We start from the raw sequence: 27,775 nt of genomic DNA, 5'->3' as shown, positions 1-27,775 counted from the left end.
CTACCCTTGCAGAGTCCTGAAAAACAAAATGGCTTTCTGCGGCGATTCCTAATGAGATTTGGTAACATATCGCGAGATTTGGGGAAATTGACCTATAGAAATTGTAATCCTATTTCCTGCGAGAAAAAAGGCCTTTGGGAAATGTAGTTTCAAACTTGATGGCTGCCATTGACTAGTATTTACTAAACAGGGAGATAACTCTTTGGACAAAGGTTTAGGACTCTACAAAGGAGATCTGAGACACCAACCTTACAGAAGGCACCAGCTTCAAGATGCTGGGAGATCAATTAGTCTTTTTTTCCCTAGGGATTCCATTCAGTGTATGTACATCTGGCAATGATACTATATACAAATGTATCTTCTTAAACTCTGTGTAAGGGCTCCAACTGCATATGTAGCAGAGAATAGCTTTGTTGGGGCACCAGTGGAAGGGAAAGCCCTAGGTCTTGCCAAGGTTGGACCCCCCAGTGCAAGGGAATATGGGGGGGGGGGGCAGTAAGGGGGAATACCCATATGAGGGAGGGGGAGGGGATGGGGGCTTATGGACAGGAAACCAGGAAGGGTAATAACCTTTGAAATGTAAATAAAGAAATATATAATAAAAAATGTTTTAAAAAAAGAAAGAAAGAAACTCTGTGTAAGACAGAGTTTACTATGTAACCTAAACTGGCTAGAACTCACTATGTAGCCCAGACTGGCCTGGAATTTGCGATTTTTCTGCCTTAGCTTCTCCAGTGTCATGATTAGAGAAATAACGTACAAATCAAACTGCTTCTTAGAGCATCCTATCAGAAGGTATAGGACCTTAGCATCCCATTCAGTAATAATATGAACTTAATCATTTAATCAAAGCACTCCACACCAGATTGCTACACTTTAAAGTCAATGCTTTCCCTTGGTAATTCACAAAGTATCTTGTGGGGAAAGGAGGGATGTGTGTCAAAAAAGTAATTTTGTGAACGATACATTATGACTATTCTGTTCTGCATCAAACTTTTATCCATTTTGTATCCATTGGTGACTCTGTACCAAGTTGTTTCTATTTGACCACTCTGGTGCATGTGTCTAAAGCAACCTGAATGAGCATAACACAAAGATTCCCCAACCAACCATGCTTGTTTGGTACGCTTGTTTGCTCGTGTTTGTGTTTGTTTCTTGGAGACAAGATTTCATCCTGGGGTCCAAGCTAGCTTGGACTTTACTATGTAGCCAAGCCTGGCCTGGATCTCATGGCCAGCTGCCTGCTTCAGTTTCCCGAGTGCTGGGATTAGGGGTGTGAGCTGCTACACCTATGATTAACCATTTTAATTTTTTTCTTTTTAAATTTTGAGAAAAGCTCACGCCAAGTTGCCCCTATTTGGCTGTTCACTCACTCTAAAGTATAGACAGGCACTGAACTTGCAATCCTCCTGCCTCAGCCTCTCAAGTAGCAGCAATTAAACTGACCTATGAGGTCCAGCTTAATTTTTTCATAACCTATAGTCACATGCATTTTTCCTCTTCTTTGAAAGAGAGACTCACCATGGAACCTTAGTGGGCCTCAAAGGTGTGATTTTTCCCACTTTCCTCTGCCCAGTGCTGGGATTACAGGCATGTGCCACCACGTGTGGCTACTGCATTCTCTCTAGCTCTCTCTTCTGGTCTCTCATCTTCTCTGTGTCTTTTTGTTTGCTTGGTTTTGTTTTGTTTGAGACAAAACAAAGTTCCCCCCTTGTAGCTCAGGGAGAAACTCCCTATGCAACCTAGACTGGTAATAAGCCCTGACATCCTCCTGCCTCTACCTCTTAAGTACTAGGATTACACTTATATACTGCCACGCTCATCATTTTATATCTCTTTAAGTTGAGACCAATTACTTTTTTCTTTTTAAGATTTGTTTATTATTTATACAGCATTCTGCCTGCATGTATGCCTGCAGGCCAGAAGAAGGAATCAGATCCCACTATACACAGTTGTGAGCCTCCAAGTGGTTGCCAGAAATTGAACTCAGGACTTCTTGGAGAGCAGCCAGTGCTCTTAACCGCTGAGCCATCTCTCCAGGCCCTCCCTCTTTTAAAGTAGTTGCTTTCCTTTCAACACCCATCTCCTTAACTCTTGAATAGTGGAAATATAATTCTGTGGGATTTTTGCTTTCCAGCAGGACCTAAAAGAGTAATCACATATGTTCCACACGTTCTAAATAAATGTACCTTGGGTTTTCGATGTGGCTGTGATAAAATGCTTGCCCAGCTTGTGTGGGATCCTTTACTCAATGTCCTACACTGCAAAATAAATAAGTCTAAATTGTAATTGTGTGTGTGTGTGTGTGTGTGTGTGTGTGTGTGTGTGTGTACTGAGAGAATATTGAGGACTAAACCCATGTATTTACAAATGACAGTTAAATGTCCTATCAATGTCTTAGCCAGGGTTACTGTTACCATGTTGAAACATAATGACCAAAGGTAACTGTGATGAGGATTTCCAGTCATGGGAACAGTACTTGAGCTATCTTCAAGAATAGTATGCACTTGAAAAAAAGATTGGGGTGTGTGCATCTGTGTGTGGTATGGTATGTGTGTTTTTGGGGGTGGGGGCGGCTGCATGCACGTATGTGCACCAGGTATGTGCCTGGTCTCTGTGAAAGTCAAAAGAGGGCATCGGATCCTCTGGAACTAGATTGTTGCCCATCGTGTGGGTGCTAGGAGGGTCATCTCCAAAAACAGTTAGATGTTGTCAACCATCGAGACATTTCTCCAGCTTCTCTTCCAGAATATTATATTAAGAAGTAGATTTAAAGGGGCTGGGGATTTAGCTCAGTGGTAGAGCGCTTACCTAGGAAGCGCAAGGCCCTGGGTTCGGTCCCCAGCTCCGAAAAAAAAAGAACCAAAAAAAAAAAAAGAAGTAGATTAAAAAAAACTTTTTGGGCTGGAGAGATGACTCAGCGGTTAAGAGCACTGACTGCTCTTCCAGAGGTCGTGAGTTCAAATCCCAGCAACCTGTCGTAAGATCTGATTTCCTCTTCTGGTGTGTCTGAAGACAGCAACAGTGTACTCATATACATGAAATAAATAAAAAAAAATTTAAAAACCTTTTGATGTAAAATGTTTGGATGTTTTGGGTGTTGTCAGCATTGGGTTTGGGGTTGAGGAATTCTTATAATGCAAGCTTCCACTGAAGATCATGTAATTCTCTCGGACCTGTTTTAAGAGTCCAAGCTAGAATGGAACTCTAAAGATTCCTTGAATTCTTGAATTTAATCGTCCTGCTTCCACTTCCACCTCCCAAATGCTGGGATTTTGGTTGTGAGAAATCACCAGGGCTCCTTTATCTTTGAGACAATCTTACATCGATCAGGTTGGCCTGGGATTCTGACAATGGAGCCAAAGATGACCTTGAACAATTGGTGCTGTTGCTTTCACATTCCAAATGCATGGATTAGAGGCTTGTGTTAGGTAGGCCGGCTCAAATTCAAACAATTCTAAAGGAATGCTTTCTGGAGGATGATTCCATTTTTAAATGTACAAGCCATTTTGTGCCTCCAAAAAAAATTATTCAGAAACATTTCAAAACCGCGCATGTGTATTGAAAGTTCGCTGAGCGCTATATCTCTACGCGCACGAAAGGGGCGGTGCAGTCTTTTCAGCGGACCAATAAGAAAACTCCAGATTATCCTTTTCCTATTGGTTCCCAGAAACCAATCGGAAAAGAACTGGTTCTTTTAAGCGGGCGTCTGCTGCGTGTGACGTAATAAGCGGGGTCGCGTGGAAGGGCTGAGCCGAGCCAATGGGGAGCCGCAAGGGCTTGGTCCGCCCGTTCTCACGCCCCACCCTCGGACCGTGCTGGAAGAAAGTTTCGCCCGGTCGCCGAGAGAGACAAGCGAACATGGCCTCGCCGAGGTGGCTCTGGTGTGTGTGTGCGACCGCAGCGGTCACACTGCTGCTCGTTTCCAAGGTTCCTTCGGCCTCTGCCCAAAGAAAGAAGGAGGTGAGGCGGCGCCTGCCAGCGGCAGGGACTTTCTCAACTTGGGGCTAGAGAGGGTTCGCTCGCCCCTTCCCAGGGATCTGTGCTGGGCGTGACTTGGATTCCGCGGTTGGGAGGAAGTTGGCTTCACAAAAGCGGGAGCTGCAACTTCTTGTGTTGTAAGGTTTCGAATCCAAAAACAGGCTGGAGTAGGTGACCAGCTGGCTTCCAGCAGCTGAGGAATGTGCAGCTACAAGTTGTGACAGTCCTGGAGCTTGGACCTCTTTGGGTGTTGGGCTGGGGAGTTCGTTTTACTATCCAGAGGGTATAATAATACAAGCTTCTACTGTCGACCATGTGTAGCGCCCTCGGACGTGTGTAAGAGCTGTCTATCATGTCAGTCCAGGAGTGGCAAAACTAGATGAGTGAGATGATGCCAGTTTCATGCCCGTTTTTCAAGCGTCCAGAATATGTAAAGCGTGCTCGCCTGTGTCCAGTGTTTGACCGACACGAATCACGAATGAGCAAACTAAACCCCCATCCCCCATTTGTGGAACAGACAGTGTTTGAAGTGTAGAAAACACAATGTTCGCATTCCTTCCTGTTTATTTTTTGTTCTGTTTTGTTTGAAGCATTCTCCCCTAATAGCCCATTCTAGCCTCGACCTCATGACAATCCTGTGCCTTCCAAGTGCTGAGGTTACAAGTGTCAGGTGTGAGCTTTTTTTCTTTATTTTTGTACTTTAAGTTTGCTGTTTAGCAGTCTGAACAGATAGATCTTAGCACTGTTTTTGAACATTTGTGACTTAGAACCATATATACTCATAGAGCTTTAAAAGACTAGTGAAAATTATTTATATTCTCTAATTTTATAAGCCCTAGGTTTACACAGTTAACAACTGTATTTAAAGTAGACTAAATCCATTGATTCTAATGCCGTGTTCTGTGCATTCTGAACTCCCTTTAGTATACAGAGCCCATGAGTACATTTTTGAGTTACCAGTTAAACATTGCAGCTATTAAGTTAATAAATAAACTAATTTCTGTATTTATCTGAGTATTTGAATTATTTCATAAGATTAAAACCTAAGCTAAGCCTGGTATGGTGGACATGCCTGTATTCAAAACACTGTAGTGAAAAAGGTTCAGGAATTCAGGGTCATCCTTGGCTACTATGTGAGTTAGAGACTAACCTGGGCTACATGAGACCCTATTTGAAAACAACAACACTGAAAACCTAGCAAATGAAAACATTCAATTAGGGAAGTTGGCAAAGAGGAAAATAAAGATATATAGTTATCAAAGATATATAATCTAGTGAGCAGCCTTTTTGCGGGCCAAAAAATTAGCACAACTTTTCTAGGTTTTTGAGTGTTCGCTGCACGTATATGTGCTCACTGGCTTTCTGGAGGTCCAAAGAGGATATAGAGACCCTAGAACTGTTGTTGAGGACAGTTGTGACCTGCCATGTGGGAACTAGGAACCAATCCTGGATGCTGTGCAAAAGAAGTGCTCTTGACGTAAGCAGTTTAGTGCCTGCTGTGGCTTTTTGGGAGAATCACAAGCCATTCTTTGTAGACAGTAGTATGCAGAGCAAAATATTTGATTTTTGCCCTTAAAGTCCCATTTTTAAACCATATTCCTAAGTGTATGTATATGTTCAGGAAAAACTCAAAACTCTGTGTCATGTGACAGTCCCTTAAGAGCTGCTGTCTCTAGGCATTTAGGAAAGTGCTTTTAGATTTTTGTCCTCTATATTTGTATTGTCTAAATGTCCACAATAATGACTTACATTTTGGCTTGAGAGAAGTTTCTTGGTACATATTTCAGGCTGGCTTTTGAACTCCTTTGGGGTGACAGAATCACAGGGCAAAGTTTTGCTTGCCTTGAGTTTTAGGTCCTTCTGCCTCAGACTCTCCAGTACTAGAATTACAGGTGTCTGTCTGCCATTATTCCAGGATATTTAGTCTTTGTTTTTGTCAGCCTTTTTAAAGATTTGCTTTTATTTTTAAATAATTGAAACAATATTTTAGATACACGAGTGTTTACCTGAATGGTTAGATGTGTACCATGTGTGCAGCTGGTGTCTTTTAGAGGTCAGAAGAGAGCATCAGATCCCCTGGAACTTCAGTTACATGAACCACACTATATGAGTGCTAGGAACAGAACCTGGTGCCCTGCAAAATCAACTATTGCTCTTAACTGGCAAAACCATCTTTTGATAAGTTATTTTTATTTGTGTGTGTGTGTGTGTGTGTGTGTGTGTGTGTGTGTGTGTGTGTGTGTGTGTATGCCATTTGTGTGTAGGTGGAAGGCATTAGATTACCAGAAGCTGGAATTACAGGCTATTAAAAACTGACTGAAAAAAAAACTGACTGATGGGAACCGAAGGATTCTCTGGAAGGTCTGGACTCTCTCTCTGGTCCCTTAAATTTTGTATGTTTGTATGGAGGGGGATGGTCAAGTGCCACTGCATACGTGTAGAAGCCAAAAGATAAATTGCGGGCATAGGTTCTCTCCTCCCATATGGTACTCAGGGTTTAAACTCAGGTCATGGGCTTGGTGATTAGCACTTTTACCAATGAGCCATCTCACTGGCCCCACTTAATCTTTTAAATAAAAGGCGAGGACTCTTTGTTGTTGCTTGTTTTGAGACAAGGAGTTCCTGAAACTAGGTCAGGCCAGCCTCAAAATCTTGGAAGAGCTGTGTATCAACGACTATGCAAGAGTAACAATTACTGTTGACAGAAGTCAGTGTTCCAGGCTGGGGATGTAGCTCAGTGGTGGAGTGCTTGCCTACAGTGCACAGGGCCCTGGTGACCGACCCATTTTTGTGCTTGCAGAAGTGCTAACAGGGAAAACCTGAAAACCTTTAACCTCCTTTGTAAGTCTATACAAAGGGCTTCTCTAGCCTTTATATTCTGCTTCAACCAGCCTTGTATCAGCCCAAGCTTATTTTTCTTTTTTCAAAATATTATTCATTTATTTTATGTATACAAGTGCACTGTCACCATCTTCAGACACCCCAGAAGAGGGTTTCAGATCTCATTACAAATGGTTGTGAGCCACCATGTGGTTGTGGGGAATTGAACTCAGGACCTCTGGGAGAGCACTCAGTGCTCTTAACCACTGAGCCATCTCTTCAGCCCCCCCTTCCCCAAAGCTTTTTAAAGTTCCTGTTTTTTTTTCTTTTTTTCTTTTTTTTCAGAGCTGAGGACTGAACCCAGGGCCTTGCGCTCGCTAGGCAAGCGCTCTACCGCTGAGATAAATCCCCAACCCCATAAAGTTCGTGTTTTTGAATTTATTTATTTATTTGGAGGGTTGAAAAGATAGCTCAGTGGTGTATGCTACTTCTGTAGAGGAACCTAATTAGATTCCCAGCACCCTCCTAAGGCAGTTTACAGCCACTTGTAACTTCTGCAACAGGGAATCTTCCTCCTCTGGCCTCTGTGGGCACCTGGTGCACATACATAACTCACATGCGCATACCTATACATAGAAATACATTCCTGGGGTTGGGGATTTAGCTCAGTGGTAGAGCACTTGCCTAGCAAGCACAAGGCCCTGGGTTTGGTCCCCAGCTCCAAAAAAAAAAAAAAAGAAAGAAATACATTCCCACAACTACCAGGAAATATTTATTTTATGCATGTGAGTATTTTGACTGCACATATGCATGTGTGACATGTGCATGCAATGCCTACACTGTAGCTGTCTTCAGACACAACCAGAAGAGGGCATTGGATCCCATTATAGATGACTGTGAGCCACCTTGTCAATGCTGGGAATTGAACTCTGGACCTCTGGGAGAACAGCCAGTGCTTTTTTTTTCTCCATCTTTATTAAATAGGGTATTTCTTATTTACATTTCCATTGTTATTCCCCTTCCCGGTTTCCAGGCCAACAACCCCCTTACCCCTACCCCTCCTCTTCTATATAGGCTTCCCCTCCCCATCCTCCCCCCATTAGCACCCTCCCCCCAACAATCATGTTCACTGGGGGTTCAGTCTTGGCAGGGCCAAGGGCTTCCCGTTCCACTGGTGCTCTTACTAGGCTATTCATTGCTACCTATGAGGTTGGAGCCCAGGGTCGGTCCATGTATAGTCTTTTTTTTTTTTTTTGGGTTCTTTTTTTTTTTCCGGAGCTGGGGACCGAACCCAGGGCCTTGCGCTTCCTAGGTAAGCGCTCTACCACTGAGCTAAATCCCCAGCCCCCATGTATAGTCTTTGGGTAGTTGCTTAGTCCCTGGAAGCTCTGGTTGGTTGGCATTGTTGTTCATATGGGGTCTCAAGCCCCTTCAAGCTCTTCCAGTCCTTTCTCTGATTCCTTCAACGGGGGTCCCGTTCTCAGTTCAGTGGTTTGTTGCTGGCATTCGCCTATGTATTTGCTGTATTCTGGCTGTGTCTCTCAGGAGAGATCTACATCCGGTTCCTGTCAGCCTGTACTTCTTTGCTTCATCCATCTTATCTAATTGGGGGGCTGTATATGTATGGGCCACATGTGGGGGCAGGCTCTGAATGGGTGTTCCTTCTGCCTCTGTTCTAAACTTTGCCTCCCTATTCCCTGCCAAGGGTATTCTTGTTCCCCTTTTAAAGAAGGAGTGAAGCATTCACATTTTGGTCATCCTTCTTGAGTTTCGTGTGTTCTGTGCATCTAGGGTAATTCAAGCATTTGGGCTAATAGCCACTTATCAATGAGTGCATACCATGTGTGTTTTTCTGTGATTGGGTTACCTCACTCAGGATGATATTTTCCAGTTCCATCGATCTGTCTATGAATTTCATAAAGTCATTATTTTTGATAGCTGAGTAGTATTCCATTGTGTAGATGTACCACATTTTCTTTTTTTTTTTTTTCTTTTCTTTTTTTTTTTTTTGGATCTTTTTTTTTCGGAGCTGAGGACCGAACTCAGGGCCTTGCGCTTCCTAGGCAATCGCTCTACCAATGAGCTAAATCCCCAACCCCTGATGTACCACATTTTCTGTATCCATTCCTCTGTTGAGGGGCATCTGGGTTCTTTCCAGCTTCTGGTTATTATAAATAAGGCTACTATGAACATAATGGAGCACATGTCTTTGTTGTAGGTTAGAGCATCTTTTGGGTATATGCCCAAGAGAGGTATAGCTGGGTCCTCAGGTAGTGGAATGTCCAATTTTCTGAGGAACCTCCAAACTGATTTCCAGAATGGTTGTACCAGTCTGCAATCCCACCAACAATGGAGGAGTGTTCCTCTTTCTCCACATCCTCGCCAGCATTTGCTGTCACCTGAGTTTTTGATCTTAGCCATTCTCACTGGTGTGAGGTGAAATCTCAGGGTTGTTTTGATTTGCATTTCCCTTATGACTAAAGATGTTGAACATTTCTTTAGGTGTTTCTTAGCCATTCGGCATCCCTCAGCTGTGAATTCTTTGTTTAGCTCTGAACCCCATTTTTTAATAGGGTTATTTGTCTCCCTGCAGTCTAACTTCTTGTGTTCTTTGTATATTTTGGATATAAGCCGTCTATCAGTTGTAGGATTCGTAAAGATCTTTTCCCAATCTGTTGGTTGCCATTTTGTCCTAACAACCATATCCTTTGCCTTACAGAAGCTTTGCAGTTTTATGAGATCCCATTTGTCGATTCTTGATCTTAGAGCGTAAGCCATTGGTGTTTTGTTCAGGAAATTTTTTCCAGTGCCCATGTGTTCCAGATGCTTCCCTAGTTTTTCTTCTATTAGTTTGAGTGTATCTGGTTTGATGTGGAGGTCCTTGATCCACTTGGACTTAAGCTTTGTACAGGGTGATAAGCATGGATCAATCTGCGTTCTTCTACATGCTGACCTCCAGTTGAACCAGCACCATTTACTGAAAATGCTATCTTTTTTCCATTGGATAGTTTTAGCTCCTTTGTCAAAAATCAAATGACCATAGGTGTGTGGGTTCATTTCTGGGTCTTCAATTCTATTCCACTGGTCTATCTGTCTGTCTCTGTACCAATACCATGCAGTTTTTATCACTATTGCTCTGTAATACTGCTTGAGTTCAGGGATAGTGATTCCCCCAGAAGTCCTTTTATTGTTGATGATAGTTTTAGCTATCCTGGGTTTTTTGTTATTCCAGATGAATTTGCAAATTGTTCTGTCTAACTCTTTGAAGAATTGCGTTGGAATTTTGATGGGGATTGCATTGAATCTGTAGATCGCTTTTGGTAAAATCAGCCAGTGCTCTTAACCACTGAACCATCTCTCCAGCCATACCAAGCTCTTAACCAAGCACTAGCAACTGAGCTACATATTCAGCCACATTCTTGTCTTAAAATAAGTTTTATTTTATTTATATATGCGTATCTGTGTGAAGAATTGCACATGTGGGTTGATTGCAGATGCTGTGAGATAGGGTCTGATTCCTTTAGAGCTGGAGTTCTAGGCCTTTGTGGGCTGTCTGACCTGGGTGCTAGGCCCTGAACTCCAGTCCTTATGCCTTCTTTCCGTATCAGGTATATTGAGTTATCAGCCTTTCCTGATCTTTATTCTACACGTGTACAGATGTCTCCACTTTGCTGGAGGAACTTTTCCTTCTTCCCTACCACCACATCCCTGTTTACCTAAGGGTCTCTACTCCTCTTTCAGTGTGTTGTTTTTAGAGTCTCAAATGTACGCTGATCTCGAACTCACTTTATAGCGAACATTGGCCCCCTCAGCCATGCTGGGATTACATATGTGCACCAGTGCTCCTGGTATTTCCAACTCTTTAAGTCTTGACCTTTTCTCTGATCTCTAAGGTAAGGTAAATAGACATGAATATGATACTGGCATAGTTTATATATCAGCCCTTTTCGTTAAACTGAGAACATCTTGAATACAGAAGCTTAATTTTTCTTTCAATAAGTATCAGAAAAATCCAAGACTAGTGGTCCACTCTTGTAATTCCATCATTTGAAAGGCTAAGCCAGGGAGTTAATCTTCATTTCTGGTCAGCCTGAGTTACACAGACCACATCCAATTTATGCAGTGCTTCATCATGCATGCTAGGCAAACATTCTTCCAACTGAGCTACAGTCCCAGCCAGGGATAATTTTCATTTTAGTTATGTGTGTGTCTGTGTGAAGGTATGTAAACATATGTGTTAGTTCCTGCAAATACCAGAAGTGTCAAGAGCGATCCCTTGGAGCTGGAGTTACAGACATTAGTTGGCTATACTTCTGTCTTATTAGGGCTTCTATTGCTGTGAAGAGACACCATGACCATGGCAACTCATAAAGGAAAACATTTAATTGGGGCTGGCTTACAGCTTCAGAGATTTAGTCCATTATCATCGTGGTGGGAAGCTTGGTGGCATGCAGGTGGACATGGTGCTGGAGAAGGAGCTGAGAGTTCTACATCTCAATCTGCAGGCTGATGAAGAACACAGTGTACCACACTGGGTAGAGCTTGATCCTATGAGACCTCAAAGCCTGCTCCTGCAGTGTCATTCCTACCCTAACAAGGTCACATCTCCTAGTAGTGATACTCCCTAATGGCCAAACATTCAAACACATGAGTCTGTGGGGGCCATTCCTAGTCAAACCACCACATCCCACTCCCTGGCCCCCATATTCATATAGCCATACCATAATGCAGAAATGCATTCAGTCCAAGTTCAAAAGTCTCCAGTTTCTGACACTCTTATACTTGTTGAAAAATTCAAGGTCTCTTCTGAGATTCATATAATCTATTAACTGTAATCCCCTCTAAAATTAATATAAAAAGCAGATCACATACTTTTAACATACAATGGCACAGGATACATATGACTGAGCAGCAAGTATTCTTACTGCTGAGAAATTTCTAGCAGGTAGGTAGGCGTGTGTGTGTGTGTGTGTGTGTGTGTGTGTGTGTGTGTGTGTGTGTATACGCGCGTACATACATACATACTGGGGGAGTACTGAGGATTGAACCCATATCTTTACAACTGATCTATATATCCCCAATATCTCAGTCAGGGTTACTATTGCTGTGTTGAAACACCATGATCCTAGCAAGTTGAGGAGTAAATGATTCATTAGCTTACACTTCCACATCACAGTCTATCATCCAGGGAAGTCAGGAGAGGAACTCACACAGGGCAGGAACCTTGAGGCAGGAGCAGATGCAGAGGACATGGAGGGGTGCTGCTTACTGGCTTCCTCTCTATGTGCAGCCTGCTTTCTTATAGAGCCAGGATCACCAGCCCAGGGATGCCACTATCTACAATGTGCTGGTCCCCTCCCCGATCAATCACTAATGAAAAAAATGCCCTACAGACTGCATTCACCCCAATATTATAGACATATTTTTCTCAAGCAAGGCTCCCTCCTTTCTGAACACTTTACCTTGTGGCAAGCTGACATAAAGCTAGCCAACACACCCACTATAAAACAATTTTTGGAGTAAGCTGCTACCCCAGATTGAACCTAAGGCCTCAAGCTTAGTGTAGCCCTGACTGTCCTGGTCCTAACTGAATATTGGGATTAAAGGCTATAACTACCAGACTATCTTTCCTCTCTCTTCCTTTTCAGTCCCCTCTTCCCTATCCCTTTTCCTCTGTCTCCTTTTTCTTTTCAAACACAGGTTCTGGCCCAGAACTCAGTGATCTGCCTGTCTCTGCCTCCTGAATGCTAGGATGAAAGGTATGCACCACCATGCCTGATGGTAGGGCATTTTCTTAATTACTAATTGATTTTGAAGGGCCCAGCCCACTGTAAGCTGTGCTGGAGGTTCTGCATTCTATAAGAAAGCAGGCTGAGCCACCCATGGGAAGCAAGCCAGTAAGCAGCACTCCTCCATGGCCTCTGCATCAGCTCCTGCCTCAGGTTCCTGCCCTGTTTAAGTTCCTATCCTGACTTCCTTTGGTGACAAACAATAACTTGGAAGTGAAATCCCCACCACCACCAGCCTCACAGAAGTAAAAATCCTATGTAAGACAAAAAGGGATAAAAAATATGAAAAGGAATAGTTGCTGTGGTGGTTTGTATATGCTCAGCCCAGGGAATGACACTATAAGGAGGCATGGCCCTGTTGGAGTCATCCTGGGCTTGGGCTTTAAGATCCTCATCCTAACTGCCTGGAAGCCAGGATTCTGCTAGCAGCCTTCAGCTCAACCTATACTATGCCTGCCTCGATGCCACCATGCTCCTACCTTGATGATAATGGACTGAACCTCTGAACCTGTAGACCAGCCCCAATTAAGTGTTGTCTTTTTAAGAGTATCTGTTCACAGCAGTAAAACCCTAAGACAATTGCAAAAGCATATCAAAGCATGATAAAAATGGTTATAATATTGTTTGAATGGCTCTCTTCCTGCTTCTTAGTTCTCAAAAATTTTTTAAAAATTCATTCTTTTTGTTTTTCAATACAGGGTATCTCTGTGTAACAGCCCTTGCTGTCCTGGAACTCGCTCTGTATGACAGGCTAGCCTTAAACTTGTGGAGATCTGCCTGCCTCTGCCTCTGCCTCTACCTCCCTAGTGTTGATATTAAAGGCTTACACCACCACCACCTGCCCTCAAAAAAAATCAATGAATTTCTAAAAGGATTTCTTTAATCCAATCATATTGAGTTTTAGTAAATAGGTGGTCCTGTTTTCCTTTTTTTAAAAAGATTCATTCATTCATTCGTTCGTTCTATATAAGTATACTGTAGCTATCTTCAGTCACACCAGAAGAGGGCATCGGATCTCATTACAGATGGTTGTGAGCCACCATGTGGTTGCTGGGAATTGAACTCAAGACCTCTGGAAGAACAGTCAGTGCTCTTAACCACTGAGCCATCTCTCCAGCCTGTTTTCATCATTAATAGATTGGAAGAAATCCCTGTGATTTGGCTTTTTGCGAAAATTAAATGGGATGAGCTCAGTCCACAGATTCTCTAATACAATACTTGGAATGTAAATATATATGAGATCTTTTCCCTCTATGACTAGATAGTTGCCAATTGCTTTTTTTTTCCGTTGTTTGCTTTTGCAGTTTTGGGGCTCACACTCAGGTCCTTTCTCATGCTAGGCAAGCCCTCTCCTACCAAGCTACATCTCCAAATCTTTAATTCATCTTTTTGTGTGGTTTTGGTTTTTGTTTTTTTGAGAAAGAATTGCGTACATCTTTAATGAGACAGACTGGAAAAACTTTCAGATTCTGTAATATAATTTTGAAACATGACATAGGAATATCACAGATGTTAAGTTAGAGAGACGCCTCAGTGGTTAAGAGTACATACTGCTCTTGGAGAAGACCTGAGTTCAGTTCCCAGTACCCACATGGTATTTCACAACCATTTGTGACTTTTGCTCCAGGAGGCCTGACAGCATCTTCTGACTTCCTTGGGCACCAGGCACATGTGTTGTGCACATACACACAGGCAGATAAAACACTCATACCCATAAACTAAATAAACTGGAAAAATAATTTTAAAAGAAATACCACAGATGCAAACTCTTGTAGTTCTGTAGATGGCATTTATTACAGAGCTGTAACAATAACAAAACAGCTACAAAAAGTTGAGACAATCCTAGCTCCCCTACCCCCCAAAAAAAAGAAAATCAAAGAAACAGACAGTGATGGATTTTGGCTCTGTTTACAAAGTAGATAAACCAAGAATGGAGCAGATGGCAAAAGGATTGAAAATGCTCTTTTCTGCTCAGTCTGTCTCTTTCACTAATTATCTGTCAATTATGTTTCCAGATCTGTTCAGTTTCAGTTTTAATTGAAGGACAAAGTTGTAAGTGTATTGCTGAAGAGTGGTTAGATGAGTAGAAAGGCTAAAAATAAGATTTTTTAAAAATGAGTAATTCCTGGCCTACTAGAACAGAGATACAATTCAGGTTTTGAAGAAATTCAGACTGGTGATGCTTCTGAAATTCAAAATAACTTAAATGACAGAATTTGTTTTAGTTCTAACCACTAATAGAGTTCTGTATTTTTTTCTGATGAGGGAGATAGAGTGACAGAATTCCTGTCGGTTAAGCTTTAATCTTCTTCTCTAGAGCTAGTGGAAATAAGTAAATGTGCCTGTGTGTGATGTTGCATGCTTGTTACCACAGGATGTGAGCGCCAGAAGCAGCAGAACATCTAAGCTTAAGACTACCCTGGTCTGCACAGTAAAGTTTAAGGTTAGTCAGGGCTAGCTAATGGGAAAGAGAAAGCTAGCTGTCTGGGAGTGCAGGTCTGTAATCCCAACACTTGGGATTCTAGGGCAAGAAGATAGTGAGGTTGAAGCATGACTCGACTACCTAAGAAGTCGAAGGCCAGATTGAGCTACAAAGGGAAAGTCAATCTCAAAACAGAAGAAAGAAAATAGAACCAAACCTTTCGATTTAAATTCAACAAAACAAAAGAGAAATTTTTGTGTACTTTTAAGATACTTTCATTTTGTCCCACTCTCCAGCCTAGAGCTTAGTATGTAGCTCAGGTTGCCCACATACTTGTAGGACTCCTCTGCCTCCACTGAGTAGTGGGGTTACAGATGTAAGCCTCGCTTCCTTTTCCTTTAGACAGAGGCTTTTATTTTGTAGTCTAGTCTGGCCTTGAACTGTCATTCTTCCTGTCTCAGCCTCCCACATGTTGTAACAGGTGTGTGTCGTCTCACACAGCTTTAATTATTTTTAATTTTTTTATAAAAGCTAATAAAAAGCCACAGCATTAATTTCAATAGTCAGATGACAGAGGCAGGTGGATCTCAGTGAGTTCGAGACCAGCGTAGTGTACATAAGGAGTTCCAGGACAGCCAGGGCAGCATAGTGAAATCTTGTAAAACTAAAACAAACAAACCTATAGGGGCTGAGGGATGGCTGCTCAGCTCTTTTAGAGGTTGGTTCAGTTCCCAGGCATAACATGGCTGCTTACATCCACAATAGGGTCCGATGCCCTCTTCTGATGCTTCAGACAAAAGCACTCAAATAAAACACATAAGTAAACCTTTTAAAGTATCCATTCCATGTAAGAATAGAAAAGAAGACAAATGTTTGAAAGAATTGTCTAAGAATTATTAAGATGTGATACATGACTTGAATCCCAGAGCTCAGGAGGCAGTGGCAGGTGAATATCTCGAGATTGAAGCCAGCCTGTTCTACAGTATGAGTTTTAGGATAGCCAAGGCTACACAGAGAAACCCTGTCTGGCAAAACAAAAAAAAAAAAAGTGTGAGGCTAGAGAGATGGCTTATTGGTTAAGAGCACTTGTTCTTACAAAAGACCCAGGTTGGGTTCCTAACACCTGCATGGTAGCTCATAACTTCCTTTAACTCCAGTTCTAGGGAATTCGATGCCTTCTTCTGACCTCTGAGTAGCAGGCACAGACATACGTGCCTGTAGACAAAACCCTCGTACACATAAAATTAAAAACATCTCATAAAAAGTTAAAAATAGCTGGGGATTTAGCTCAGTGGTAGAGCGCTTACCTAGGAAGCGCAAGGCCCTGGGTTCGGTCCCCAGCTCCGAAAAAAAGAACCAAAAAAAAAAAAGTTAAAAATAATTCTTAATGGAGTTATAGTTCTGGGTTGGAGAGATGACTTAGTGGTGGATTAAGCGTGTATCCTGTTATTTCAGAGAACCTGATTTTGGTTCCCAGGATCCATATCAGGCAGCTCAGAAGTGCCTGTGACTTCAGTTCAGAGAGTTCAGTTCTAGACACGTGCACTGATGTATGTGTGCACCCCCCAACATACATATATGTACATAGTTAAAAGTAAAATATTTAAATCGTTTTTAAAAGAATGAAGATTATTTTAATGCTATTTTGATTACCTAGATTAGCACATCTTTCAACATTCCTGGGAAGATAAAGATGTACTTTCCTATAAAGGGTTATATTTTCCCTGTTTATTTGAAGTACTTAATGCTTATATAATTTTATTTGTAAAACATGGAAATTTATATAACACATTATCCTTACTCATAAGAATTAGGCAGACCTAGACCTCTCTGCACATAATGTAGCAGATGTGCAGCTTGGTCTTCATGTGGGTCCTAAACAATGACAATGACATGTGGGAGAGGGGGCTATCCCAAAACCTGCATATAGCTGGGTTACCTTGTCTGGCATCAGTGGGAGTGGAAACACTTAGCCATGCAGAGACCTGAAGTGCCAGGGTAGGGTATACCCAGAGGGCCCCCACCTGCTTAGAGGAAAAGGGGAGATGAGGGAAGGATTATGGGAGGGGATAATGAGGGGGAAGGTAGTGAGTGGGATGTAAAGTGAATAAGTAAAAACTAAATAATTTAAAATAAACTTTCATGGTTAAAAAAAAACTAGAATATAGGGGTTTTTTGTTTTTGTTTTTGTTTTATTGAGTAAAGCATGGTGGTATCCACATGTAACCCCGGCACTTGGAGATAGAGGTAGGAGTACCACATTCAAGGCCAGCCTCAACTATATAGTTAGTTCCAGGCCAGACTGGAATATGTGAGACTCTATTCCAGCAAATAACAACAACTAAACTGAGAACATAGATTTGTGGGTCTCAAACTTCAGTGTATTTAGAGCAGGGATTCTCAACCTGTGGGTCAAGGCCTCTACGGAATTTTATATCAGATATCCTGTACATCAGATACTTATATTCCAAATTATAAAAGCAAAATTATAGTTAGTAAGTGGCAGTGAAATCATTTTATGGTTGAGGGGTCACTATAACATGCATAAGATGTTTGCTTTTTATTTATTTATTTTATTTTATTTGTTTGTTTTTAGAAATGGTTTCTCTACATAGCCCTGGCTGTCCTAGAACTTGCCCTATAGAACAGGCTGGCCTGGAACTCACAGAGATTTACCAGCCTCTGCCTTAAAAGTGCTAGGATGAAAGGCATGGGCCACTACCATCCAGCTCTTGGTATTTTTAAGATGATGTCACGTGTAAACCAGGGTGACCTTGAACTCATTTCTCTTTCTCCTGTACTACCACCCTCCCCTTAAATCTTGTAAAATACTGAATTTTAAGGATTGGGTTTTTTAAATGATTTTTTAAATATCTATTTATTTAATGAACATAAGCACACTGTAGCTGTCTTCAGACACACCAGAAGAGGGCATCAGATCTCATTACAGAAGGTTGTGAGCCGCCATGTGGTTACTGGGAATTGAACTCAGGACCTCTGGAAGAGCAGTCAGTGCTCCTAACCGCTGAGCCATTTCTCCAGCCCCCTTTAAATGATTTTTAAGGATAATTTTTGTTTGTTTTTTGAGACAGGATTTCTGTGTAACAGAGCCCTAGCCATCCTAGACTCACTCTGTAGACCAGTCTGGTCTCAAATCTGCCTGCCTGTGTGTAGGCACAGCACTAAAGGATAATTTTTTGAAGAAACCTTGAGCAAGTTGTGATGGCTTACGCTTGCAATCCTAGGACCCTAGTACTCAGGTGATTGTACGTTTCTGGCCAGTCTGAGCTGCATGGTAAGTGTTTTTAATATTTATTTTATTGATTTTCATGAGTGCTCTATCTGTGTGTATACCTGCATGCCACAAGAGAGCATCAGATCTCATTATAGATAGCTGTGAGCCACCATATGTTTGCTGGGAACTGAAATCAGGACCTTTCTAAGAGCAGCCAGTGCTCTTAATCTCTGAGCCACCTCTCTGCCCTGTAAGGTAAGATCTTATCTTAAAAGAAAAAGGTATCATCAGGACTAGCTCCCATTTTTATAGGATTTCTTTCTAAAAGATTAATTCACTTTTATGTTTCTCTGAGTTTACACACATCGTGTGTGTGTGTGTGTGTGTGTGTGTGTGTGTGTGTGTGTGTGTGTGTGTGTGTGTGTAAACATGTACAGGTGCCCCAAGAAGCCAGAGGGCATTGGATCCCTTGGAACTGGAATCATAGGAAGTTGTGAGCCACCACTCCAGCCCCTGAGATGTGTATATTCTGTGTACCTCTGCTTGATGGACTTGGTCTAAGAAAGTTGCTTTGCTAATGTAACTTTTAAACATGTAGTTACTTATTTCATGTGTATAAGTATGCACCATACTATATGTGTGGAGCTCAGAGGACAAGTGGGAATTAGTTCTCTCCTTCTCCCATATGGAATCAAACTTGTTGGGTTCCAAGAGTCACCCCACAGACCACACAAACACTGATCTCAGTTAGACAGGGATGGTTTATTGGACACACATCCTAAGACTGATCAGGGCTGTACCTCAGAATTCTGAGCTGAGGCTACAACCCTGGACGTTTCTCAGGGCCAACTTGTAAAGGAAAAAAGCACAATGAGCTCATGTGCAGGTACAGGAAGTGCTGCTCCGTAGTTGGCTCTGACTCAAGCTATTTTGACTAGCTGGACACAACACTTCTACCTGACCTTGATTCTGACTGGTCCTAAGTGCAGCTTAAGGTTATCAAATTTCTTAACATCAACAAACTTGAGAACATACAGAACACAACACGGTATGTGGTCAGTATGACCCTGCTATGAGTCAAGTCACTTTGTCAACGACCGGCAGGCATGTTATAGCAATGTGAAAGAGCTGGTGGGCATGGAACAGAATGGCTACAGCTATGTTGGGGGCGTAGACCTTAACAAAACTCAGGTTGTCGTTTTTAACTAACTTTTTGGTTTATTGTTTTTCTTGTTGCTGTTGCTGCATGGCTACTCTCCATTCACAACACTTCTTTTTGAAACAAGGTATCTCACTATGTAGGTTGATTTGGGACTCTATATGTCAACCAGGCTGGCCTCAAACTCAGAGATCCACCTACCTCTGCTCCCAGGGGCTAAGACTAAGGCACGTGCTACCATGCCCAGCTATTTTTGTTGTTGTTTTAAGGATTGTTTTGGTAGGAATCCTAGACTGGCCTCAAACTTATGAACTTGCTCCCACCTCCTAAGTGTTGGGATAATAGGCATTTGCCTGCACACCTCTTCGTGTTGTTTTTGTTCTTGGTATTTGGAATTGGGGTCTTACTGTGTGGCCCAAGCTGTTCTTGAACTGTTGGGCTCAGGAGATCGATCCTCTTATGTTAACTTCCTGTGTAACTGCAATTATAAACAAACTTCCCATTTTGTCTTTTGTAGATGGTGTTAGCTGAGAAGGTTAGTCAGCTGATGGAATGGACCAATAAAAGACCTGTAATAAGAATGAATGGAGACAAGTTCCGTCGCCTTGTTAAAGCACCACCAAGAAATTACTCTGTTATTGTCATGTTTACTGCTCTCCAACTTCATAGACAATGTGTCGTTTGCAAGTATGATCTTTCATCTCTACTTTGAAATGAAATAACGTAAATGGTTCTTTTTCTATCTCAGAAGAAGCAAACCTGTGTAGTGGGTTTGTTAATAGTAAAGTATATACCTTACTCAGGTATATAACAAACAATACTACTGGTTTACAATCATTCTTGCTTGTGCATATTGGTAGAGGAGAGTGTATAGAACATTGTAGCTACCATGGATTATTTAAAAATCAACCACTATTTGAATTGGTAACCCATTTATATAACACTATACTAGTTGCATTGACCTATTTTTTTCATGTGTGTACAAGCACACAGAAATGGGTGCAGGTATACTATTATGCACATGAGGTCAGAGAACAACTTTCTGTCCTTTCTGTCCTTCCAACATAGATTCCAGGAATAGAATACAGGTCATCAGACTTGCACAGCAAGTATTTTCACTCAGTGAGTCTCTCCCAGCCCACTGTTAAGAGTACTTTCAGGCTGGGGATATAGCTCAGGAATATCAGGATACAGCAATAGAAAAACTCCTGGTTTTAATACCCAGTACTCCAAAAGAAAGGGTTTATGAGTGTTTTCAATTTCCTACTCTTTTTCCTTTGGGGACTTTCTTTTATATCTTTGAAGTAGGGTTAAAGTTTGTTTTGTGCTTGTGCATTTGTGTGTATGTGTGCATGGGAAAATTATATGTATGTATGTATGTATGTATGTCAGAGGACAGGCAACTGTAGAAGTTGGTTGTCTCCCTCCACAGTATGGTCCCAGGGATTGAACGCAGATCATAAAGCTTAGGTGGCAAAATCCTTTACCCCCCGAGCCAACTCAGCAGCCCTTAAAAAGGGATTTTTGTACTATTTCCGAATGTCCTGGAAGTTGGTATGTAGGCCATGCTATTGTCAAACTCACAGAGATCCACCTACCTCTGCCTCCCAAGTAATAGGGTTAAAACTGTGTGTGCCGGGCTGGAGAGATGGCTCAGAGGTTAAGAGCACTGACTGCTCTTTCAGAGGTCCTGAGTTCAAATCCCAGCAACCACATGGTGGCTCACAACCTTCTGTAATGAGACCCGATGCCCTTTTCTGGTGTGTCTGAAGACAGCTACAGTGTGCTTAATAAATAAATAAATAAATAAATCTTTAAAAAAAAAAACTGTGTGTGCCACCATACTCAACTTTATTTTTATTGTTTAGGGATTTTTTTAAATTATGTGTATCTATGTGGAAGTTTGTGCACATGAATGCAGGTTCCTTCAGAGTCCAGAGGCATTTGACGCCCCCGGAGCTGGAGTTGTAGGTGACTGACAGCTACCTGATATGGGTGCTGGGAAGCAAACCTAGGTGCTGTGCAAAAGCAGTGTGTTCTCTTCACTGCTGGGCCATCTTTACAGCCCCTTAGTGTCCACCTTGATTATGTATGTGTGGAGAGGACAGGAGACTAAAATGAAATGGTATAAGAATTCCTTTCAGAGGCCTGTGAGTTGGCTCAGAGGAGCTGGCATGTGGATGTATGTGCCCACAGAGGCCAGACGCATCCATTACAGGTGATTGTGAGCTGTCCGATGGGAGTGCTTACAACCAACCTCAGAGCTTCTGCCAGAGCAGTATATGCTCTTAAGAGCTGAGTCATATCTCTAGCCTTTTAAAAATTGCATATGTGTGAGTGTTTTGCCTATGTGTATGTCTACCACTTGAATGAAGGGACCACAGAGGCCTGAAGAGGGTTCGGGTTTCCTAGAACTGGAGTTACAGGCAGTTGTGAACCTCCATGTGAATGGTAGGAATGGAACCCAGATCCTCTAGAACAGCAAACAGTACTCATAACCACTGAGCATCTCTCCAACATCAGCCCTTATGAAATATTTTAAACCAACTCATTTCTTAGGAAAGGAAGTGAAGAAGGAGAGAATACGTTTCCATAGTGGATCCTTCTAACTATGTGTGTCAGAAGCTAAAAAATATTTGCTGAGGCATTAGTGTGCCACTGGACTACAGACTAGTTGGCTCAGTCTATAGCCCTTCATCAGGATGTGGTAGACAATGCCAGGTCTGAATATTTATGCTGTAAATTTGTTCATTGTGGTCCTATAATTGATGTGTATACCACTCGGTTTTAGGGGCTCAAAAATATTTTTTTTTATCAAAGAATGGATACTGAACAAAATTATAAAATATGGATAGAAAATAGATTAGTGAATGTCAAATTGAAATATGCTCTAGGATGCCGGGCAGTGGTGGTACACGCCTTTAATTCTAACACTCAGGAGGCAGAGGGAGGTAGATTTCTGTGAGTTGAAGGGCAGGCAGGGCAACACAGAGAAACTATGTCTTTAAAAAAAAAGAGAAGAAACAAAAACAGAGAAATAGGCTAAAGATTTAATCTCCAGCACTAAAATACATACATAAACAGAAGAGGATGGAGATAAAAGTTTATCATGAATAAAGAAAATGTTTTCTAGCAGAATAGTAATTAAAAAGTAAAACAGCAGCACTATAACCCCCAAACTTCCTTTCATAAATAGGTATAAGTTAGTGCATTTATGTTACTTAAACCTCCAAAGATTAAAAAAAGTAAGATAAAGACATATATATGGGAAAATATGTAAATTAGCCAGTCTTAAAAATGAAAGTATATAGTAAAAAATATTCAAGGATTATCCAAGGTTTGTCTTTCATTCTAATAATTTATCTGATTGGTTTACTTACCAACTATCATCTGTGCTTCGTTCTCTCTCTCTGTGGATATGGGTGTGTTCTTTTTTTTTTTTCTATTTTTCAGAGCTGGGGACCGAACCCAGGGCCTTGCGCTTGCTAGGCAAGCACTCTACCACTGAGCTAAATCCCCAACCCCTGGGTGTGTTCTTAAGTGTGCAGGTACATGTGTGTGTGTGCCTCACTGTAGGGTCCATAAGACAGCCTTTGGTGTCATCTTCAGAAATGCTGTCTACCTCCTTTGAGACACTGGAGCACACTGATTCAGCTAGGCTAGCTATCCAGCTAGCCCAGGGGATCCACTTGTCTCTGCCTCCCAAGTGCTGCAATTCCAAGTGTACACCACCACCCGTGGCATCTGAAAAGTAAACTCATGTCCTCCAGGCTTTCAGGGCAAGCATTCTACTGACTGAGCCATCTCTGCAGCCTCCATTTTATTTAATTTTTAAGATTTTTGAGAGGTGGGGGGTCTCACTGTGTAGCCCTTGGCTCTTCTGAGACTTGCTATAACAGCAGGCAGGCTTTTAACTTTGGCAGGCCTCCCGTCTTTGCCTTCTGAGGGCTGGTCTTAAGGCTTGTGCCAGCGTCTCTCTCTGGCTACATACTTTAGATTTTTAAGGTAGGCTGTTAGATCCTCTTTGTCTAATAATTTAGGACCCCAAAATTATTGAGAGTGTGGGGTATAGATGAGTATTAGAGCCCCTGCCTTGACTGTGTGGGACTCCATTCAGTCCCCAGCACCTAAATCAAAAAAGTGTGGACACTGGGTTTGGTCATATATGCTCACAATCCTTCCTGCTGAGTAGTCTGAGACAGAAGGAGCATCTGAGACCCGTACTTTGAGTCCAGGCTGAGCACCATAGCAAGACCCTGTTTTAAAACACAGGCTAGAGAGATAGCATAACATTTAAAGGCCCATTACTGCTCTTGCTGAGTTCAGTTCAAAGAACCCATGTTGGACAGTTTACAACCTACCTGTAACCAGCGCCAGGTGTATCTGATGTCTCTGGCCTCAATGACCATTGGTACTCATAAGCATATACCCATGCAGACACACACACATACACACACACACACACACACACACACACACACACACACACACACACACACACAAACAAACAAATAAAAACCACTAAAGGGAGGAAAGCCCCCACAACTTACAGAGGGTATTAGCTGGATTTTTTCAGTGACCACCAAAAATGTTTTGGAGCCAGGCACTAAGGAGGCAGAGTCCAGCCTGGTCTACAAAGGATGGGCCAGGACAGCCAGAGCTGTGACGAGAGGCCCTGTCTCGGAAAAAAAAGTTTTTAAAGAGGTTTTGGGATTTTGTTTAAAAAAAAAACCTAAGTATAAAGTCTGAAACAGAATCATGCAATTACTAATTCCTGGTGAGAGCTCCAACACTTAGATTTAAGGCTTCTTTTATACTGAAAGTGTATTCTAACCTTACCAGCTATACCCGACTTACTTGCCAATCATTTTTGATATTTCTTTCACTAAAATTTGCTGTTACTTAATTAGGTTTTGCTTTACTGCTGATAGGCTAAGTTGGTTTTTCAGATTGTTTCATATGTTTTCTCCCCACCAATCTGATTGAATTCAGGCAAGCTGATGAAGAATTCCAGATTCTGGCAAATTCTTGGCGATACTCCAGTGCATTTACCAACCGGATATTTTTTGCCATGGTGGATTTTGATGAAGGCTCTGATGTATTTCAAATGGTAAGATGTTTGGTTTCTTCTTTTATGTAGGAATAAAGTGTGGATAAAGCAAAATATGTTTTAAGTGATTCAAAGAAGCTAACTAGAAGGGCCGGAGAGACGGCTACTTGGTTAAGAGCTCTTGTTCATCTTGCAGAGGACTCGAGGTTGGTTCCTAGCACCCACATGATGACTCAAAACCATCCATAACTCCAGTTCCAGGTGGTCTGATACCTTTTTCTAGCTTCTGTGGGCATCAGGCATGCATGTAGTACACATACATGCATGCAGATAAAATACTCATATACATAAAATAAGTCTACAAATAATTTTCTTTGAAGTAAAATAGGAATGTTAATGTAAGAGCTAAAGTAGTGAACTAAAAGCAAAATATGACTAATCAAAAACAGTAATAACCCATGCCAGCCTACTAGAGTACAGAAATTGGGCAGTAAGTAATTAACGTCCACACTTTTAAGTTTGTTGCTGTGTGATGTATGACATAGTCTCTGTAGCATAGACTGTATACAAACTTCAGTCCTTCATCTCCCAAGTATTGAAATTATAGGTGTTCATCATCCTACCTAACAACTTATACACACACACACACACACACACACACACACACACACACACACACAAACGTGTGTTTGTGTGCATAAAGCAGAGGAATTTGTTAATGTAGGAGAATAAGTGATCAGTGACACGCTTTATGTGGTAGTCTGAGCAGAAGTGGAGCAGGGGAAAGAAGTATGTGTAATTAAACAGCCAAGCTAAGGCTGTTTGTCTAATCATTGTCTCAGTTCTGCTTCATCAAGATGGTCAATCCAAAGTCAACATAGCTTTATGAGATTAATCTGATTCCCTGACATTACCTGTGCTCCAAAATGGAGTCTTATCTTTGGTATAATTATCTTATTTGGGAGGGAGTGTTATTGTCCTTTATGAAATCCCACTTATTTTTATTATAAATATATAAAGAACAAGCCAGGCACAGTAACTTATGCATAAATTCCCAACACTTGAGAGGTGGCTGCACTGGAACTTGCTGTGTAGACCAAGATAACTTCCAAGTCACAAAGATCTGCCTGCCTCTGCTTCCCTACTGCTGAGATTAAAGGTGTGTGACCCCATGCCTGTTTGTTTTGTTTGTTTCAAGACAGGTTCTCTCTAAGTTGCCTAAGCTATGTGAACTCAGTGTATTGCTCAAACAGTTCTTTAGCCTGGACTCTTCCCATGTTAGTATCATGAGCTTCTTATAGCTATATAAGATAATTTTAGGTGTCATGAATGTATCCTTATTTTCTATAGAGTATATGAACAACTGGTGTGGGAAAGGTTCCAGTCACAGGTAGTCATGTGTTAGAAAGCATGCTTCCACTCTCTGCTCCTTTTTTCTCTTACCTCCTTCTCTCTTCTCTACCCTTCCCCCTTCCCTCTATGCCTCCACTTCCTTCTCAACCCCTTTTCCCATACCCCCAAATAAACTGTATCCTATACTTAAAAAAAAGAAAGCATGCTTCCTAACTCTCCTTAGACAAAAATTATGTCAGCTGTATAATAATGATCTTCATGTCTGGGAAAAGCCTAAGTTTCTATCAGGCATGGTGATGCATGCTTTTAATCCTAGCACAGGAAGCAGAAACAGGAGGATTACTGCAAGTTCAAGGCTAACATGAATGGCTCAGCAAAAGCCTGTTTCAAAAAAGGCCTAAATTTTAAAATTATTTTTTGCCATTAAGATTATTTTCTTGGAGGAAGCAGTACAGAATGAAAGCTGGGTTCACAGAATAGAGGAGGATGTGGGTTATTGGGGAGTTTCCAGAAATGAGTGCAGTAGGAGGGGGTGCCTTCAGAGTTTCTAGGACATTCCCAGTACATGCTCCATGGGTGGTCACTGGTGCTTGCTTGTGTAGCCTGGCTTGGCCTTGGGACCCTGGTGAGTCAGATGATGTTGGGAGCAGAGTCCCTACTGTTTGTATATTTCTTTTCCTTGATCGAAGTGGTACAGAACATCTTAAAGATGCTTGCAGAATAGGTCTCAAATTCAGGTGTGGCTTATGAGTAAGTGAATATGCGGATAGACGTTGTAGTATTGCCTTTGATGAGTTCATGAACCCAGTATTAGATGATGCAGAAGAGATTCATTCTAAAACAAAGAAAACAACTAGGTCAGATCATGCTAAAAGATAATACTGCTCTGCTCCAAAATATTTCCAACTAGTAATGGTCAAGCTGAGAGGGCAGTTCAGTAAAGATGTCTTCGGCTGGGAGCTACATTTATGCATCTTGTTTTTGTGGCACATTTTCATTAGGTGACAATAAATGCTGTGAGATTGTTTTTGTTACAAAAAAAAAATTTTCTTGGTAACGTTTGTTTCCACGGACCACTCTTTATTCAGCTAAACATGAATTCAGCTCCAACTTTCATCAACTTTCCTCCAAAAGGAAAACCCAAAAGGGCTGATACATATGAGTTGCAGGTGCGAGGGTTTTCAGCTGAACAGATTGCCCGGTGGATCGCAGACAGAACTGACGTCAACGTAAGTTTTCCTGCTTTACAGAATGTGATTTTTTCATTGTCTTTGAATCTTACCTGGGGATCATAGCTGGTCTTGTCTTCATGTCATTGAGATGGAATAATTTGACAGTTCTGAGATGTTATTTCTAGGATATACTTTAGAATGTTTGATTGGAGTACATAAAATAGGAAAGAGGCGTTTTCCCCTAAAATTACATTTTGCCTGCTTTCATTTTACTATTATTAATTACAAAAAAATACGTTTTATACTTTAACACATTTTTCTCTCCTTTCCATTAGATTAGAGTAATCAGACCTCCAAATTATGCTGGACCTCTAATGTTGGGGTTGCTTCTTGCTGTTATTGGTGGACTTGTGTATCTGCGACGAAGTAATATGGAATTCCTCTTTAATAAAACCGGATGGGCTTTTGCAGCATTGGTAAGTAAATTGAAGAAGAAAATTGGATCAAAAGAAACTAATAATATACTTTTTTCTTTTCCTTCTGTTTTATTTCCATTTACTTATTTTCCTTTGGTTTTTCTGAGACAGGGTTTCTCTGTATAGCCTCGACTGTTCTGGTACTCACTCTGTAGACAAGGGTGACTTGATCTCACAGAGATCCATCTGCCTCTGCCTTCTGAGTGCTGAGATTAACGGTGGGCACCACTACCACCCAGATTTTTTTTTTATTTTAGTCATTTTTATTGAAATTTTTTTCTATTTTACATCTCAGTGGCAGTTTCTCCTTCCTCCTCT

At 41.5% G+C, this 27,775-nt stretch overlaps 1 protein-coding gene across 4 annotated transcripts in view; it reads left to right on the top strand.

Annotated features, from left to right (window-relative positions):
- Positions 1-3,791: 3,791 nt before the first annotated feature.
- Magt1 (magnesium transporter 1) overlaps positions 3,792-27,775 on the top strand; it is a 41,210-nt gene continuing 17,226 nt past the window's right edge. For 2 of the 4 annotated variants that reach the window (XM_087598969.1, XM_087598968.1), the window contains exons 1-6: positions 3,792-3,963; positions 18,105-18,307; positions 19,924-20,093; positions 24,399-24,516; positions 26,898-27,038; positions 27,317-27,457. In XM_087598969.1, coding sequence (XP_087455095.1) covers positions 18,305-18,307; positions 19,924-20,093; positions 24,399-24,516; positions 26,898-27,038; positions 27,317-27,457 — 573 coding nt within the window. In that variant the 5' untranslated portion in view covers positions 3,792-3,963; positions 18,105-18,304. The remainder of the gene's footprint in view (positions 3,964-18,104; positions 18,308-19,923; positions 20,094-24,398; positions 24,517-26,897; positions 27,039-27,316; positions 27,458-27,775) is intronic. The other 2 variants (XM_087598967.1, NM_053946.2) reach the window with 2 other exon arrangements.

The sequence above is a fragment of the Rattus norvegicus genome, chromosome X (genome assembly GCF_021556685.1).
Source record: "Rattus norvegicus strain SHRSP/BbbUtx chromosome X, alternate assembly SHRSP_T2T, whole genome shotgun sequence".
NCBI lineage: Eukaryota > Metazoa > Chordata > Mammalia > Rodentia > Muridae > Rattus > Rattus norvegicus.
Note: the sequence above shows the minus strand (reverse complement) of the source record. Positions and strands in the feature narration are given on the sequence as shown.